This window comes from Canis aureus, chromosome X, assembly GCF_053574225.1.
Source record: "Canis aureus isolate CA01 chromosome X, VMU_Caureus_v.1.0, whole genome shotgun sequence".
Taxonomy (NCBI): Eukaryota; Metazoa; Chordata; class Mammalia; order Carnivora; family Canidae; genus Canis; species Canis aureus.
In genome coordinates, this window is record NC_135649.1 from 2,629,199 (window position 1) to 2,642,046 (window position 12,848).

Here is a 12,848-nt window from a genome sequence, read left to right on the forward strand (position 1 = left end):
AGTTATAAGAAGGCTAGAACTTTCCAAAAGTTGTAAATGCCTGAAACTCATTTGAACAGGGCTATGTCAAACTTCTACGTCAAGGTCTTTGTTTCAATCGGTATCTCACTTCTGGAGCCGTCCTAGTGACTGGAGCTCCAAGAAGCGTGCTCGGAAGGAACTCTGCTTCCGGGTCTTCCCACGGGGTCCTGATGTCGCGGCCAGCCGCCCCTGGTGGCAGGGAAGGTGCACGCTCCTCGGAAGCCCAGCCCTGGGGCTGCCAGCACACGCTCACCGGCCAGAGATCCCGGCGGTGAGGACGGCTGGAAGGAGGTGGCAAGCCGATCAGGACGCTGGGTTGAGAATCCCCAGGGCAGAATCCCTGGGCCCAGCTGGGGGGGGCGGTAGGCAGTGTGGACGGAATAGGGGGAGCCTGTCCACCGCTCGCCACCCCCCGCCGCAGCCCGGGAGCCTGAGGTCAATGCCATTTAGAAGGGTGTGCCCTGTCTCCTCAGGGGTCTGCTTCTCCTGCCTGAGTGCACCTCACAGGGTGCGGGGGGGGGGGCGCGGGGGGCGGTGATTCTTATTTAAGGAGTGATTCACCAACACTCTCATATGGCAAAAATCTCCATCTTTAACTTACGTTACTCCTGAATGCAAAAATATCCAAAGCAGCCGAACCTGCAATATTATAAAAATGTCCTGTAAAAGGCAGATCGAACGAGAGAGCCGTTACGGGGCCCGCTCTGTGCAAAATCCGAACCCATCCTGTTTCTTTTCCGATCCGACGATCGGCAGCAGCCACGACGTGGGGGGGGGGGGCGGCTGCTTGAGGGGGAGCAGCTAAGTGTGAAGCTTCAGGCACTGAGGGTGGGAGGAGGGGCAGGGAGGCCGGGGTGGTCATTGCTGGGGGTCTGGGGGGGCAGAAGGCAGCGAGGAGGGTGAGCCTGGGGGGCAGGGGGGCAGCTGGTGCCCTGTCTTACCCGGAGCCCACACTGACGGGAGAGGCCGGAGGGTCCCCCGTCCCCCCGCCCTGGCCCAGGGCTCCGAGAAGAGGGGACCTGGGCGCTGCTTGGCCTCTAGAGGCAGCCGGGGGCGCCCATGGGAGGCAGTGTTCAGGCACAGGGACAGATGCTGTCCTGTTTCTGCCCACGGGGCAACAGGCTCAGAGGGGAGGCGTCACCTCCTGTGGCCTGACAACTGGGCACGAGCAGTCCATGAGTTTACTGGCCCGAGTCCAACCTCAGACCCTTTCGTGATGACTTTGAGGTGATGTCCCAGTCCGGCCACGGCCTCGTTCTAGAAGTCTCTCCAGTCCCCTCCATCTACAGGCTCCTAGAGGATTAAAGTGCTTTCAGTGCTTCTACCTGGAAACACTAACAAGTCTTGGTGTGAGGCGAACGGTCCCACAGGAGGAGACAGACTGCTCCCCCGGAGCCCCAGGCACCCGAGCCCACGGCCGGCTGTCCTCACACTTGCATGCGTAGCTGCGTGCATCTGCCCAGATGTCCGCTCTGCACGTGTGCCGGCACGCCGGTGCACGCCGCATCGTCACTGAGCACAGGGAGGGGAGCCGGGGGGCCCCGTGTCCTAATCCCAGGCCTGTCCTGGACCGGCGCCGTCACACCGTGCTGGGGGCGGCCGCACATCCCGGGTCTCCCTGGAGTCTCCGAGCCGTGGGGTGCCGCTCAGACGCGGCTCTTCGGAGGGCCAAGGACGCCAGCGCCTTTTTGCTGCCACTCTTCTCCGAGGGCTTCCCTGCACCACGGGTCTTCTGAGGACGGCCCGGCCACGATCTGCCCTCGAAGGCTTTGCCACACTCGCCACCCGTGGCGCCCTGGCCGCCTGCACAGGGCTCCTTGCCCTCCGGGACGCGCTGCTGTCCGGGCAGCTGGGCGCCGGGGCCACCCTCGCCGCCGGGCGCCAGCCGGTGCTCCCGCCGGTGCTCCAGGAGCACGAAGCCGCTCGGGAACGCCCGCCCACAGTCTCGGCGCCCGTGGGGCCTCTCCTGGCGGTGAGTGGCCTGGTGCTTGAAGAGGTTGGCCCGGCGGCCGAACGTCCGGCCGCACTCGCTGCACTCATAGGGCTTCTCGCCGCTGTGCACGCGCTGGTGCTGACTGAGCCCCGAGCATCCCCGGAAGGCCTTCCCGCACTCCTTGCACGCGAACGGCTTCTCCCCGCTGTGCACGCGCTGGTGGTGGATGAGCTGGGAGACGCCCTTGAAGGCCTTCAGGCACTGGCCGCACGCGTAGGGCTTGGCCCCGCCGTGGGTGCGCTGGTGCTCGATGAGGTTGGAGCTCCGGCCGAAGGCCTTGCCGCACTCGGGGCACGCGTACGGCCGCTCGCCGCTGTGCACACGCCGGTGCTCCAGGAGCGCGAAGCGGCGCCGGAAGGGCTTCCCGCACTCGGGGCACGCGAACGGCTTCTCGCCGCTGTGGATGACCTGGTGCTTGATGAGGTTGGAGCTGCGCGTGAACGTCTTCCCGCACTCGGGGCACGCGTACGGCTTCTCGCCGCTGTGGATGCGCCGGTGCTCCAGGAGCGCGAAGCTGCGCCCGAAGAGCTTCCCGCACTCGGGGCACGCGTACGGCTTCTCGCCGCTGTGCACCACCCGGTGCTTGATGAGGTTGGAGCTGCGCGTGAACGACCTGCCGCACTGCTGACACAGGTAGCGCCTCTCCGCGGCGGCCGAGCAGCGCGGCCCGAGGACCGGCCCCGGCCCGGCCCCCCGGCCACTGCCCTGCCTCGCCTCTCCTGCCTCGCCCGGGCAGCCGCTCTGGCCTTCGTCCCCGGGGCGGTCACCCCCGCTGCAGCCTGCCTCTGGAGAAGAAGCAGCTTTCCCTCTGTGCCCCGGTGTGTCCCCCGGTGGCCCGGCTCCCTGGCTCTTGTTATTACCGGCTGGAAGGTCGGTCCTTGGGAGTTCCTCTAAGCAATGTTTCGGCTTCGAAATCGATGTCCTGGTCTTGATCCTGTCGTCTAGAAAGACAGAGAATACCCACTAGTGTCACTCGCTCCCTGGAGCTTGATTTAGGGCTCGTTCTCCCTTCTTACTCCCACACCAGAGCCCAGGAGGGATGAATCCGGAGAGGAGGACCGGCGGGAAGGCGCAAGGTGATTGCCCGCACACAGGACAGGAAGGCGGGAGAACGTGGGAATGAGCTGGAAGCAGCAGAACTGTGGTGACCCCGCAGGAGGTGCTTCCTTCATCTGGAGCCTCAGCGGGAACTCCCTGTGACGTTTAGGTCTGCCACAAAAGCGAATTGCTCACCCAAAGTGGTGGCACTACCTCCTCTGACTGCTGCTGTTTGTGAGTGGTGCGGGTGAGGCGGCCCAGGGCCCCACACTCACCTGTCTGCATCCCTGCGGCGGCCGGTGTTCCACACATGTCTGCTCCCCAGGGCCCCTCTCCTTGTTCCAGCCAGGAGACCAGGTGAGGCTTGGAGGACAAAAAGCCTGTCCATGGAAATGAAGCAGATCAGTCACTCTGGAACCCAGCCCAGCCTTAGTATTTTCAGGAACAGAGAACAAAGAACTTTCTAGAGAGGGCCACTGGGAAGGTCCAGAGTAAGGACAGAGCCTCTGTAAGGAAGGAAAGGACTATGAATGTACATGGGCCAGGCGGGCATGGTGGCGGTGAGGGGGGCCAAGAGGATAATGATGTTACCATGTTGTCTGCAGAGAGGACCGGAGGCTCGTGGGAAATGGGGAATGTGAGTGGTGATCCCAAGGGACAAGGGGCTGGAGCAGGGACCCAGAGGGGGCAAGGCCCCATGGGAGTATTAGGAAGCAGACAGAGCTGAGGAACGCCTGTGCCCCAAAAGCCCCGTTTCCACCATTCAACGGAACAGATGTCTCAGTTCCTTAGGCCAAACTCAACCGGCGATTCCAGAACTCCCCTTGAGCCTTGGATCTGCGCAGAGGGTCAGAAAGAACCAAGGGGAAGAAACTAGCCTCCCTCTGTGTGGTGAGATTACAGAGATGAGATCTGTAGGGAAGAGATGCAGCAGGGGAGCGTGCCTAGCTCCTTTCTGGATTTCTCCAGGCTCAATACCAAGTGCCCGTCTTAGCCTCGATACAAGGAAAAGGAGCAGCTCCGCTCTATACCGTGAAATGAATGTACGAGTCAACCTTGAGAAGAATGAGTTAAGTCTACAACAGTGGATATAAATATTCAAGGATAATGTGCACCCATCTTTTGCATAGAAGAGGTGCATGTGACCCCTGAGTTCATATGCAAAGTAAGTTTGATCCCCCCACCCCCACCCCGCGCGCATTTACCACTTGCAAGTCAAAAGCATCTAGCTGCAAACCATTCTACAGACACAGAAGCCAAAAGCTGGGCTGCAGCAGATTACTGCTCCCATGCAAAAATGCATTTATTCTTGGGCCCACAGTCACCAACAAAGCAACTTAAAAATAAATTGAGTTTGGAGACAGAGTAGTGGGACCGGACACGTGTGTCACATCCTTACCCAGTGACTCCAAATGGCCATAGTTCTCCAGCATCACTCTCTTGTATAGGATCCTTTGTCGGAGGTCCAGAAGCTTCCATTCTGTCTTGGTGAAGTACACAGACACGTCTTCAAATGATACCAGCACCTAAAACGAGCCATTGCTATGGCTGAGGGGCATTCGCCCCCATGAGTTCCAGGATAAGAGGGCAGCAATTAAACATGGGGTGGGGGGACCCGAGAACCCAGCATTTAAGGGGGGACCGGGAGTTGCAGGAGCTGCAAGGTGGGGGGACACGTGGAGGCGGCAGACGGAGACAATCAGGGAGCCCCACTCACCTTGGGTCTGGCCTTCAAGAGGATGGCTGCCATCGCAGGGGTACAGACAAGCTATGGGGGTTGGAAAAGCCCAGTGTGAGATGAGGCGCACCCAACTCCACACGACCTCATCCAAGTCAGGTCCCATTCCCAGCAACTGGGGGACAGGACTTCGCCACATCCTTATGGGGGACCCAGTCCAACCAACTGACACTTTCCCAAACCGAGCTTCTGTCCTCGCTCGTCACCTGGGCAGTGGGCCATCAGACAGGGAGTCTTTCTTCCTCTTTTTTGCTTCCTTCTTGCCATGCAGGCAGCACCCCACCCCGACTTTCCAGCCACCCATAGAAGCTCCACTGCCACTACCCCTTTTCCTCTGAGTGCCGGGTTGCTCACAGGAAAACTGTAGCGCGCGCGCGCGCACGCGCACACACACACACACACACACACAGCACTCCACCCATAAACAGACTCACTCTCCAGGAAAAGAGAAAGATGAGAATAGCAAGACGCACTTTGGGGGGATCTGCAATAGCTGGAGGGGCGCTCTCGGAAGGGGTGAGCTGAAGGCTGAGAACTGAAGGCTGGGGGCAAGCACAGACAGTAGCAGGTAAGGGCATGGCCCATATCCAGGCCTCAGACAGGCCTGGGCTTAGGGGTCCTGGTGTTGAAACTGGGGGCGGGTGGGGAGTGCAGAGGGCGAAGCCATGTGGCTGCTCTGGGGACAGAATCAGATTTCGCTGGGTCAGTTCTCAATGCTGGAGAACAGTGAGGGCAAAAGGGACTTTGCTCTGAGGATGTTATCCCCACCAACTGGAGACCACAGTGTGGAACTTCCCGGTGGGGAAGCCGAAGAACCAGGTGGTGGCTGGTGGGGCAGTGGGTCCAGGGTGCTTAGGCTGCGTGGGTGACCGCAGCTTATTTCTGCTATAGGAGAGAGGGCGACATTTTTGATACCTGCATTCTGTCATTTGGGATATTATGCTGCTTGAAATTAGCATCTCTAGCAAGGAGAGAGAGGGTATTTTGTGTATGTGTGTGTTAAGGATTAAAAACGACTTTACAGTCGGAGAAGGACAAACATTATATGTTCTCATTCATTTGGGGAATATAAATAATAGTGAAAGGGAATAGAAGGGAAGGGAGAAGAAATGTGTGGGAAATATCAGAAAGGGAGACAGAACGTAAAGACTCCTAACTCTGGGAAACGAACTAGGGGTGGTAGAAGGGGAGGAGGGCGGGGGGTGGGAGTGAATGGGTGACGGGCACTGGGGGTTATTCTGTATGTTAGTAAATTGAACACCAATAAAAAATAAATTAAAAAAAAACGACTTTAACACAAACAGCAGACTTCCTTAGGGTTGAAGAAACCTTACTGAGAAACAACAAAATGGGAAAGTGTTATTTGGCTCCCTTATGACTTAGGAAATTCAAGCCTATATTGGCTTTATCAGGATGAAGCAGGCAAACCAAAAAGGCTGGAAAACACCCTCCACATGATTAGCCACGGATCTTCTAAAATTCTCAGAAAAGTAGTGAAGCAATGCCAGCTTATCTCATTCCAATAAGAGCTACCCTTAGAGTCAGGTCAAGGGCGGACTGTCCTGTGTGGTCGGTGGGCCCAGTGCCCAAGGGCAGGCTGTCTCGTGATGGGTGCAGCTTCCATCAAGTGCCTAGGATGGGAAGGACATACACAAATGAGACTTGAGAAATAAAAACTCCTCCTCCTTCAAAAAAAAAAAAAAAAAAAGAGAGGGCGAGGGGACAGGGTCCCAAGGCACTTAAATTCCTGCAAGGTCCCTCATTACCCAGGATCAGCTGTCAATCAACATTGGCCCAGAATAAGTAAACTCATATATCAGATGAAGAAATTTCTATTAATCAGAGAGGAAGACTCCTTTAAGGTGGGACGCACACTGAGACCACTAGGTGGAAGACCCAGGGAGAGGGGAAGGCCACATGATGTCAAAATGTCCTCCCCTGTGCACTGCTGGCCACGCGACAGAAAACCAGCCTGAGGGCTGGACGAAGGCAGCAAGGACCTGCTGTGAGGACAGACGCCACCCCAGGGGAGTGCCCAAGGCTCTTGCCAAAGCTCCACCCAATTCTCACCCAGCCTTGGGACCCCACACCCAGTTCATAGGGAAGAAGGAGCACTTCAACCTGCCCTGTGAGGAAGCAACCAGCACGTCTGTCTTCGGCTCTTGTCTTCAGCTCAGGTCGTGATCCCAGGGTCTTGGGATTGAGTCCCCGCAGGGAGCCTGCTTCTCCCTCTGCCTGTGTCTCTGCCTCTCTCTCTCTCTGGGTCTTTCATGAATAAATAAATAAAATCTTAAAAAAAAACGGCCAGTAGTCAAGTGCACCCTCCTGATGAGACGCTGGCGTGCAGGAAAGGGGAGTCAAAGGCACCGGGGACCCTGACAGGAGACTGCGGGGCGGCTCTCGGAGGACTGCGGGCGGGGGCCCAGTGGTGCTGCTCACAGTGGTGTTGGATGGATAATGGCCCTGGGTCATGGAAGGACATGTCCTTCTGGAAGCACTTAGGGAGAAAGCAGCGTGGGAACTTATTTTAAAATATTAGCCCTTAGAAACGACAAATACCCACCATTTGCTTCGACGTGGATGGACCTGGAGGGTATTATGCTGAGTGAAGTAAGTCAAGCGGAGAAGGACAAACATTATATGGCCTCATTCATTTGGGGAATATAAAAAATAGTGAAAGGGAATAAAGGGGAAAGGAGAGAAAATGAGTGGGAATTATCAGAAAGGGAGACAGAACATGAGAGACTCCTAACTCTGGGAAATGATCAAGGGGTAGTGGAAGGGGAGGTGGGCGGGGGGTGGGGGTGACTGGGTGACGGGCACTGAGGGGGGCACTTGGCGGGATGAGCACTGGGTGTTATGCTATGCTATATGTTGCCAAATTCAACTCCAATAAAAAAATCTAAAAAAAAAATATTTCAGCAAAAACAAAGGAAAGAGAAAAGGGGGGGAGGGAAGGGGAAACAAAGCGAGGAGCAAACATGAGGCAGGAGGGAGGCCTCTAAGCTGAACAGCTGCGCTCTATTAGGCTCCCCCCCCCCTCTCTCTCTGTTGGCTTAATGCACTCCCGCTCTGATCAAAAGGGAAAGTGGTCTGCTGCCGCCTCAGGACATCAACACAGCGACCACGTGACTCAGCACTTTCACTCCCAGGTGTATGTTCAAAAGACCTGGAAACAGGTGTTCACACGACACCGTCTGCAGCCAGGCTAACTGCAGCCTAGGACAGCAGCCGGAAGGCGGACACGACCCAAGGCGGTGCACAGACCAGATGTGGTCTGTACACACGACGGAATGTTCTGGCGCCATGAAGGGGAGTGAGGTGCTGATCCACGCTACAGGGTGGATGAACTTGGGAGCCGCCGCGCTCAGCGAAAAAAGCCAGACACGGATACAAAAGGCCTCACACAGGATGATTCCACGTATATGAGGAGACCTGATACTTCACAAGAGTTGTCTTGACCTAGTTTTGAGGTCAGGTGCGAAAATTGTCTTTTCTCTGCCCTTTGCGGGCACTTTGCTAAGCCCCCGCCCCAGTGATCTCCCTCATTGGGGCGCCTCCCTCTGGGACCACTAAGCACACACCCCCCATCTGGCTCCCACACTCCGGGGCCAGGTACCAGACAAGCAGGGACAGCTCCAGTGCCAGAGCCGGAGGATACCATCCCCACTCTGCACGGGGCTCCTGCAGGAACTACTGACCCCTACCCCAGGTGCCCCCCCACGTGGCCCCACGGGGCAGCCTCCTGTCTCTCGCAGCCCTAAGCAACACAGTTCTGCCTTTCATCACTCCGAATGTCACTGACCTGTGATTTGCCATCAAAAAAATCTTTGAGTCTTATAAAAGGGTGGCTCCTGCGGCACAGGGAAATCCCGAGGGTCAGAGAGCAGATGGGGAGGGCGTGGAGACCAATGGCTCCATGGAAGGGGCTTCTCCCTGGGGTGATAAAAAGGTTCTGGAACTAGAAAGAGGTGGTGCTTGCCCAACACCGTGAATGTATTTCATGCCCCTGAATTGTTGGCTCTATAGCCAACAATTTTATGTTCTGTGAAAATCATCTCAAAAATCAAAGGGGGAAGGCGGGACGCCTGGGTGGCTCAGTGGTTGAGCATCTGCCTTCGGCCCAGGGCGTGATCCCACGGTCCTGGGATCCAGTCCCACATCGGGCTCCCTACAGGGAGCCTGCTTCTTCCTCTGTCTGTGTCTCTGCCTCTCTCTGTGTGTCTCTTATGAATTAATAAAATCTTAAAAAAAAAAAGATTAAATGGGGAAGGTGTCACTGTCAAGTAATCCTTCTGATGTCCACAGGTTACATATGTTTTGAGAAATAGCACAAACTTCTTTGCCATGACTGTACTGCTAGGTCATGATCCATTTTGGAAAATCCACAAGTCGAAAGGAAGAAGTGTTATCCCTAGCCCCCCGCACCCCCAGCATGCTGGGCTCCCCTCTGAGCCCCCAAGAGAGAAGAGATGCTTGAGCTGTGACCTCCTGAGGGAAACACCATGCACAGGGGGAGCCAACGCTGAAGCTCAACGCCACGAGGCGCACCCAGGCGAGCCAGCCATGGGAAGCGGTCACACCCAAGTGTCCATCCCTGAGACCTAGGCCCCCAAAGGCAGCATACTTTCAAGTCTCGGAAAGAAAGATATGGCAAGCTCTCCTTATGGACCCTAATGCCAAGTAGGAAAGGGGGGACACTCCTGAGCACGCGCATAAGGAAGGACCAGGAAGGTGGGCTGCCTGAGCAAAGGAGAAGCTGAAGGATGATTGCAGGCCATGAAAACTCAGGTCTCCCCGAAACCCGAAACCCGACACTAAGCATACAGGGGAAGGGCCTCAGAGAGCAGTGCCTCAGGCAAGAAGCCAGGAAGGCCCCTCGGCCTGGTGAGCAGGTGCCCGGCATCCTCCAGGGCTGGCGCACCCCAAGGAGGGGAGCGGAGTCCCACCGTGCTCCGTGCTCGAGGCCTGGCCCAGGTGAAGCCGAGTGTGACCCCCGCCCCCGCCCCGGGGAAGGAGACCGGTGCTGCCAAGTGACATGCATCATGGCTCAGGGAAGGGAGAGGCAGCCCGTGGGCTTCGCTGCTGATGCCTCCAGGAGACCACGAGATGGGGCTATTTCCCCAGAAAAAGAAAACAGAAAACAAACAAACAAACAACGTGAAAGGCAGGCAGCACTGCCACCGGCCGATGAGGGAGACAGAACATAGACCCCTAACTCTGGGAAACGAACTAGGGGTGGTGGAAGGGGAGGAGGGCGGGGGTGGGGGTGACTGGGTGACGGGCACTGAGGGGGGCACTTGACGGGATGAGCACTGGGTGTTATTCTGTATGTTGGCAAATTGAACGCCAATAAAAAATAAATTCATTATTAAAAAAAATAAACTAGAAAAAAAAAGGAATTGGGGCTGTTTCATCTGCAAGGAGTGACGCAGGGCGGCTGCAGTCAGGCTCCTTCCTTCCTGGTGGAAGTTGCCCTGAGCTCCAGCAATTCAACACCCCAAGTCCCTCCTCCTGGTGCCGGGAGTCTTCCCTGGGGATCACAGCACTTGCTACCCACCTGGTGGAAGGGCCTGGGGCCCCAGGGAGGCCACAGGTCAGCCCAGGGTCTTCAGGGCTGCCCGACCTGGCAAAGCCCCCACCCATGACGATCATCCTTGCTACTGCTGTACCCCTGCCCTGGGGGACGGGGGGGGGGTGGGCAGAGGCCGAAGCGCACATAAAGAGAGCCATCTCCTAATGGGGTTCTGTCCTTCCCTGCTCAGCGGCCTCCCCGGGGTGCCCGCCTGACCCAGAGTAAACCCACCTGGCCCTTCCCCACCTCACCGTCCCCTCCTCCCACCCGCTTGCTCCCTGTGCTCCTGCCACACTGCCCTCTGAGCATTCCCTCCCGAGCACCATGCCACTCATACCTCAGGGCCTTTGCACTGGTTGTTCGTCGGTGTGGAACAGTGTCATCTCCTAGCCACACTACTTAAACTTGTAACCCAACTCCTCCCCAGCCTTCCTCTGCTCTCTTCCCTCCGGGGCACGCACCGCCATGGAACACAGCCTAATTCGGAGTTTACAATGTCTGTGCCCTGCCACTGGCACTGGACCCCCGGTGGGGCGACAGGTCTGCAGCGGCCTGGCCCACCCTGGCTGCCCCGATGATCTGCTGGGCCCGAGGGCTGCAAGAACTAGTTCCCCCGGCTCCGCTCGGCTCACTCCCTCTCCGGCTCTTGAGGGGCTTCCGTCCCACCAACGTTTGGCACCAGCAAGGGGCAGGCCCCTGAGGCGCGGGGACACGTGCGGGACCCTCACGGCCTGTGCCCGCGGAGCGGAGTGCGGGACCTCGCACCGCCAGCCACCCCGCGCTCCCCAGCACCGAGGCGCAAGAACCCACACTTACCCGGTGCCGGTGCTCTCTTCCAGCCCTGGGGGCAGGGGCAAAGCGCGGTCGCAGGAGACGACCTGGGACACACAGAGGCTGCCTTTCCCGGGGCGTCCCCTGGCCCCTCGCCCCTCGCCACCTGCCGGGCCGGCGTGCCGGGCTCCGCGGGCCCCCTCCCCGCCCAGGCTGTCCCCCGCCCCCCGCCCCCCGCAGGCCCGAGGCAAGGCTGCCGCCTCCGAGAAGCCCTCCGGGACAACGGCCCCGGGAGACGGCCGGATTCCCTGCCGGGTGTCGTCCCGGCGCCGCTGCGGGGAGGCGCGTTCTGCGGGGCCGCCGTCCGTCCAGCGGACCAGCGCCGAGCGGCCCGGGGCGCGGGCGGGGAGCAGGCGGGGCCGGGGCGGCGCGGCGTGGGAACCCGGCGCGGGGGGTGGGGGGCATGGAGCATGCGCGGCGCGGCGGGAGCGCAGCCCGGCCTCGCGAGTCCCCGCGCGCCCCACGGGGGTCCTGGCCCGACTCCCCGCGCGCGCCCCGGCACCTCTGCTTCCCATCCGGGCGGCTTCCAGGACTTGGGGCGCAGCGGTCCGCCCGCCGCGGTGCCCCCAGGGGACAGGGGAGGGGCGGCATTGGCCCAACACCTCCCATGGGACAGAACCGGGGCCTTTCCGTCCGGCCTGTCGTCTGTGCAGCGGTTCCGGATCCATGAGACCCTGCAGGGCACCCAGGAAGACACGGGCGCCCTTAAGCCAGGAGGGCAAAGCTGAGAAAATGGGGTGCCCTGAGCAGGCACTGGGGAGGGGCCCCGCCCGTGCAGACACGGAGGGAAAGAGAGTAGTGAGAAGAGCTGCATCCGTCTCCCCTCTGCCGCCCCCCCCACCCCCCGCCCCACCTTCTGCACGGTGAGCCCTTGGGGTATCCGTTTTCCAACAGGTCACCATTCAGGTGGCAGAACCAGGATTGAAATGCACGGCCTACCCGGGACGCGCCACCCCCCCACCCCGCCCCAGAATGAATTCCTGGAGATCAGGACTGTGAGAAAGGAGGTCAAAGAAAAGCAACAGGAAGACGCAGCTTACTGTGGGGCTCCCCCTTGTTTCACCCAGTCCCAGGGTGGGGGTCGGGGTGGTGGGAATTGAGCACAAGGTGGGCACCCCCTCTGCCTCTGAGCTGTACCCCTTCTTACAAAACCAGAGCTCAGGCACTTCTTTCTTCCCAATGGCCCTAAGCCCTGGTCGGGACAGCCTTGGTTTTTAGTGAGAGCTCTTCAGCATGCCCGTGCTTTCGGGAGGGCAGCCGCTTGCCCCCCGCTTTAGCGGGAGAGCTAGGACAACCACTTAGGGTGCTTCTGGCTGCAGGGAGCAGGCCTCATAGGAAGCCAAGGGCAGCACAGCTTTGGGGACCCTTCCTCGGAACTGAGGCAGAGAGGTCGCCTGTGGTCCCTCTCTCTGAGCTCTGATGCTCAATCTTGTCCTCTCACCTGGTGACTGGCTGAGCCGGCCTGGGTCTGGGCTCTTGAGGTACAACTGGGTGAACAGTGGTCCCTCAAAAGATGTGTCATGTCCTAATTCGTGGAACCTGTGACTGACCTTTTCAGGAAAAAGTATCTTTCTTCGCAGATGTGATGGAGGTAAGAATCTTGAAATCATCTTGGGTTCTCCAAATGTGCCCTAAATCTGATGACCAGGATC

The 12,848-nt window shown here is 58.7% G+C and overlaps 1 protein-coding gene across 3 annotated transcripts; it reads right to left on the reverse strand.

Annotated features, from left to right (window-relative positions):
• Positions 1–666: 666 nt before the first annotated feature.
• Positions 667–11,545, reverse strand: ZFP92 (ZFP92 zinc finger protein). Of its 3 annotated transcripts, none has more exons than XM_077889943.1 (6): positions 11,182–11,545; positions 6,324–6,421; positions 4,770–4,820; positions 4,452–4,578; positions 3,328–3,432; positions 667–2,955 (listed from the first exon to the last, which is right to left on the reverse strand). In XM_077889943.1, the coding sequence occupies exons 3-6, from the start codon at positions 4,800–4,802 to the stop codon at positions 1,601–1,603; spliced, it is 1,620 nt and encodes a 539-aa protein (XP_077746069.1). In that variant the 5' UTR covers positions 4,803–4,820; positions 6,324–6,421; positions 11,182–11,545; the 3' UTR covers positions 667–1,600. The 3 variants fall into 3 exon arrangements, with proteins under 3 accessions (XP_077746069.1, XP_077746070.1, XP_077746071.1); XM_077889944.1 differs by lacking the exon at positions 11,182–11,545 and adding an exon at positions 6,916–11,150; XM_077889945.1 differs by lacking the exons at positions 4,770–4,820; positions 6,324–6,421; positions 11,182–11,545 and adding an exon at positions 3,931–4,077.
• Between the last annotated feature and the right edge of the window lie 1,303 nt (positions 11,546–12,848).

Excerpts from the sequence above, each read along its gene's own strand:
- ZFP92 (XM_077889943.1), bottom strand. The coding sequence starts at position 4,802 with ATGGCAGCCATCCTCTTGAAGGCCAGACCCAAG. Across the intron at positions 3,433-4,451 it reads TGGCCATTTGGAGTCACTGG|GCTTTTTGTCCTCCAAGCCT; the intron begins GTAAGGATGTGA and ends TTCCATGGACAG. Across the intron at positions 2,956-3,327 it reads CGCCGCAGGGATGCAGACAG|ACGACAGGATCAAGACCAGG; the intron begins GTGAGTGTGGGG and ends CTGTCTTTCTAG.